We start from the raw sequence: 5579 nt of genomic DNA on the forward strand, positions 1-5579 counted from the left end.
AGCTGGGCTTAAAAGCATGGAATATTCTTTGTGACAAGTATCCCACAAATTCCACTGACCTCCCTTGTTTTCTTTGCCTTGAGCAGGGTTTCCAGTTTCCAGAACTGATGTGATCTCGCAGCTGGAACGAGGGGAGGAGTCGTGCGTCCCAGACCTTCATGGCTCTAAGAAAAAAGTGCTCCCGAGAGCTGCCTGCATAGGTGAGGCATTGGTTAAACCAACCCCAAAACTGTCGGTGAATACAGGAAACATTTGGGATGCCCTACAAAGATCTTGTGAGCTCTCCAAGTTCAGGATTGTTCCCTGCAGATGTGGAATCGTTAGGCAGAGGTCACTCATGGCTTCCCACCTATCCTGACTGACAACTGGCAGCAGGTCCCTCCCCAATCTCGCTGTCCCCTGAGATTTCTTCTGAGATACGGACCCAGAACTGATCCCTTCCTTTCTCTCCTCTGGGGAAGGTTTAAGGGAAAATCAGCTCCTGATAGGTTTGATCTGTCCTGTACACGTTTTCGTTCCTTCATCCCTTTTTCCGTTCTTCTCTCTGAGATTTCCTTTCTCTCTGGCGCAGGCAGAGACTTACGTCTGGATTCTCTCAGTCTCCCGTCAGGTTTTGGGATGGTGAGTGAAAATGAGGAGGAACCCCAGCAGGAAGATGCTGAGCGAGTAGAAGCCCATGGGATGTTGTCAGGAAGGTCCAAAGGGAATGATTCTGGGAGCTGTGCACGCCCAGAAAAAACAAAAGCCTGTGAGAGTCAGCAGAGGCCAGAGGAAAACTTCGGTAGCCAGTCAGACCTTATTACACGTGAGAGAATGAACTTGGAAGGAACACGCTACACATGCCTCGAGTGTGGGAAAAGCTTCAAAGGGAGCTCGGACCTTCTCACACATCAGAGAATCCACACGGGTGAGAAACCTTACGCATGCTGTGTGTGTGGGAAATCCTTCAGGCAGAGCTCGCATCTCATTGCACATAAGAGAATCCACATAGATGAGAAACCTTATGGCTGCCCTGAGTGTGGGAAACACTTCAAGCAGAGCTCATACCTTATTACACATCGGAAAATCCACACGGGTGAGAAACCTTATGGATGCCCTGAGTGTGGGAAACACTTCAAGCAGAGCTCACACCTAATTACACATCGGAAAATCCACACGGGTGAGAAACCTTATGGATGCCCTGAGTGTGGGAAGCACTTCATTGACAGTTCATCCCTCCTCTCACATCAGCGAATCCACACAGGGGAGAGGCCCTACACATGCTCTGAGTGCGGGAAAAGCTTCAATCAGCGCTCAACCCTAATCACACATCAGAGAACGCACACAGGAGAGACCCCCTACATGTGCTCTGAGTGCGGGAAAAGCTTTAATCGGAGCTCTGTACTGACCACACATAGAAGAATCCACACAGGTGAGAAGCCTTATGGATGCCCTGAGTGTGGCAAACACTTCAAGCAGAGCTCACACCTTATTAGACATCGGCGAATCCATACGGGTGAGAAACCTTATGGATGCCGTGAGTGTGGCAAACACTTCCATCAAAGCTCAGCCCTTATCACACATCAGCGAATCCACACAGGAGAGAGGCTCTACACGTGCTCTGAGTGTGGGAGAAGCTTCAATCAGCGCTCAACCCTTATTAGACATCAGAAAATCCACATAGGAGTCATCTGTAACAAATGCCTTAACTAGGGCTGGCCAAAGGTATTTTTTTCTTTTAAATCACATTTGCTAATTCCCACTTAGTGATCTGTGCCCCATCTTCACCGTGTTTACTCAGCTCCCCCAGATGAGTTGCCTGCTCCTGCCTTTTGCAGCTCACCCTTCTTTGGGGTCAGTCCTGTGATGTTTTCTATCAACTCCTTTCCTTTTGGGTCAAAGGAGCGTGTGTCCCTCCAGCCAGGAATGTTCATCAGCTCCAGGTGGGGGAGAGAGGTTTGTTCCCAACAAGCTACACTGAGGCAAAAACTACCCGTGCCTTACATCCAGTAGGACTGTACATGGCGTTGGCTGCTCAAGTTAGTGATCTTGGTGTTAAAAGACAATTACAGTTGTCGTTCAGATGCAGCCGAGGTGCAGTGGTTGGCATTAGCTTTCCCCCCCTTGACCTGACCTAAACTCCATCACATGTCCTAGTCTAAACAAAGCCTGAGCATCACAGTTATACTGTTCCCCCATTTAAAAACCATTGTTAGTCATCAAGTTCCCCCACCAGGATCATATTGTTTCATTCCCAGTTGTCACAGTTCATCAGAGCGCTGTTGCTTCAGGTTTTCCTGAAGGCAGATATTTTTACTCCCGTTTTCCTCCCTTAAAATATATTGAAGTATTACAAAGAGCAGGAATAGGGAAGGGATAGGGAAAAATGTCTTTTCCCCTCTGTAACAACAGAAGAACATAGGGTAAATCAGAGGGATTCTCCATCACCATCTCTATCCCCCTGTTCTTCAATTGGTAAGGTCAATATTTCCCGAAGGGGCTGGGAAGAGGATTCTCTAGTAAATGATTTGGAACTAAGCAAAAGACCCATTCATTTGCCTCCCAAAGCAGTTGTGGCCCATGCCCTGCAGGAGGTTGCTCCTGAAGATCTTCCCTTCCTAATCAGGTGCATGTTGCCTCTTATTTGGGAAATGCAATCCCTTCCTAGGTAGAGATGGGAAAAATGGAAGTGACATTTCTGTTCAGCTCACTCCTGGGAGATGCTGTAAATGTGTAGGAAATGACATCCATGAGGAATGTGATAGAGCTGCAGAAAGACACCCATTTTGAGTAGATACCTGACATTTGGTGTCTTAGAGGGATTCTAAGCCGCACCTGAATTTAGTCCCTTATTTAAATCTGTGCCACCAGATTAAAGAAACAAAAGGGCATATTTGGGGGAGTTCTACCTCAGTATCGCTACTGGTATGTTGTGTGGTTGGTGAAGAATTCTACGCCAGAGCCGTGTAAAATTGCTACAACTAAGGTCAAAGATTTGACAAGAACTCAGGTAGAAATGAGAGCTACGAGTGGTTGATTTTCACCCCAGAGATGGACGCTATGGTGACCTGTGGCCAAGGTAAACTGTTTTTAGAATTGCTCACACTTCTAAAGGATGCCATGATGAAACTGGGAACAACTGTCTTTTACCATTTGGATCCCAAGTTTCCTGAAGCACACAGAGAAACAGCTGATTCCTTCAGAGCCATGCCATGCCTATGGGTCCCAAATGGCTGCCTTGCTGGACAAGAAGCACTTCCGTGTTGGTTAAATGATGGTAGCCAATGAGGGAATGTAACAGATTCCAAGTTCAGACTGCAGGATACATGAATGCTGAGTCCAGAGTCTGTGGTTTGGTCTCTTAGTTTTGCTCTTGAGTCTAATGCATGTGTCTCACTTTTCCGCCTCCTGCTACTCTGAAAGATTAGAAAGTGTGAAAGTAGAGCACAGGTGGTTTTTCTCATGATGCAGCCTTCCCACGTAGTGTGAGACCCCTTCCACCCACACTTCTGGGAGAAGACCCAGGGAGAAATGAACCCTCAGAAATGGAAGGCTCCTAGGTTATGGTCGAATGTGACTTCACACAGAGCTCACTGGGTGAAAATGGGAATTAAGAGAAAACTGCCCTAAAGGTTTATAGTTTGTAATCTTTGAAGAAATTGTTACCAGCAACAAGGAAATTGCACATGAAGTTTATAAGTGTAAGGTAAGAGGCTGATTCTGTGATCACTTTCAGTGTTACAGTATAATTCAGGTTTTCTTCTAGCCCCCTCCCACAAAATAGCAAATGGTGGCTAATCCTGCAATAAAAACCTGACTCCAAAGGAATCAGGTTTGGGGGAAAAGGTGAGAGAAATAGCATGTACGAGAATAGAGACCCAGTATAGACTGGAATGATTTCTATTTCAAATGGAATTTATTTGGATAAATTTTAAAATATATTTTCTGTTGGGAGGAAAATTACTTGAGACAAGTTGTGGAACCTTTTTCCCAGTGAGAGGAAAAGAGCCAGAGAGTTCCCCAGGGCTCTTGTTCGCAAAGCAAAGATGTCACATTAGGCAGGAGATGTCAAGATCTACAATGGTGATGGGCGAGTGATGGGAGCTTGTGTGGGTGGTTGTTGTTTGGTTGTTTTTTTTCCATGTAATTTTTGTTTTGTTTTTGCAACTAGTTCTTTTTATAGCTGCTGAGCCCCCTTGTCCTTTTGAGCACAGCTCTTTAACCCTCAGGCCTGGCTCTGGAAACCTCAGAACCGGCTTTGCGTTTTTTTTTTTTCATGTTTGCTATCTTTGGAGTTCGCACATCCACACGACATGCGGTTCACAGCAACGGATACTTTGAGAAACCTGCTGGGTGAAGCAGGCCTTTTCCAAACTGACATTGGCCCAAATTCTGCCTCAGTTCAGCTGGATTGGGACACGTCTGTGTCAAAGGAGTGGTTCACACCTGATTTGCCTAGAGACGTCAGAGGAGGGGTAGTTAGATATAGGATAAGTAGGAATCGACAACAATGAAGTTAAATATAAAGGTGAAAGACCCTCACCTTGCAGGTCAACAAGCCTGTTCTGTTCTTTCCCTCCAATGCATCTGGCACTGGTCGCTCTCAGGTAGCACACTGGGCTTGACGGACCATTGGTCTGACCCAGTCTATGACCTGTCGTACGTTCTTATGGAAGTCCTCTACGGCCTTGTCTACATGGGCAAGTTTCTGCACAGGAAAGCAGCTTTCTGCGGTGTAACTCCCGAGGTGCGCACGCAGATTTCGTGATGCATGATAGAAAGGGGCCATGACAGGGACACACTGCCGTGCGGGGTGAAAGTGAAGGAGCTGTGACATGCCTACCACAAGGTGCAGGAGGCAAACTGCTGCTCCATATTGGGGGCTAACTAACCCCAGCATCACGGCAAGAATCTACCTAGCAGCTGGAGAAAAAATATGTATGAGAGTCAAAGACACCCCCACGTGGCCTGTCTCTTCCCCAATCTCAACACCTGGAAGATTGTCTGGAAGACTCAGAATTTGAACTGCGGAGATTGGTCCCAGGCTGAGAGGGAATTCAGTCTGTGTATTAAGAACTCAGCATGGCCTGGAGCAACCAGTGAGTGAGAAAAGCTGTTTGATCCAATTCTTGCTTAGTATATTCAAATTAGAGTTTAGACTGGGAGTCTGTTTTCATTTGTTATGTAAACACTTTTGACCTCTGTGACCAATACTTATACTCAGTTAAAATCTAACTTTCTGGAGTTAATAAAGTTATTTTACTATTTTATACTTACTCCTGAGTTTGTCCAAAGTGCTTGGGAAAGTTGCTCACATGACAAAGGCTGGTGCATGTCCCCTTTATTTTTGATGAAGTGGCGAACTAATTAATGAGCTTACACTTTTCAAGAGAAGGCCGTGAGCCGTGTAAGATGGTACATTTCTGAGGTGCAAGGCTGAGAGCTGGGGAGATATGCTGGTGTCTCTGTATAATTGAGGAGTGGTTTATAGAGCATTCATGCAACTGAGTTGGGTGCTTTGCTGCATGTTGTTGGCCAAATGATCATAGAATCCTAGGATATCGGGGTTGGAAGGGACCTCAGGAGGTATCTAGTCCAAC

General features: G+C 46.1%; 1 protein-coding gene across 1 annotated transcript; it reads left to right on the plus strand.

The window, feature by feature from the left end:
• Window positions 1–582: 582 nt before the first annotated feature.
• On the plus strand, window positions 583–5198 carry LOC142070272 (uncharacterized). Its single transcript, XM_075123854.1, has one exon. The coding sequence runs from the start codon at window positions 619–621 to the stop codon at window positions 1690–1692; it is 1074 nt and encodes a 357-aa protein (XP_074979955.1). The 5' UTR covers window positions 583–618; the 3' UTR covers window positions 1693–5198.
• Window positions 5199–5579: the final 381 nt, after the last annotated feature.

This window comes from Caretta caretta, chromosome 28, assembly GCF_965140235.1.
Source record: "Caretta caretta isolate rCarCar2 chromosome 28, rCarCar1.hap1, whole genome shotgun sequence".
Classification (NCBI taxonomy): Eukaryota; Metazoa; Chordata; order Testudines; family Cheloniidae; genus Caretta; species Caretta caretta.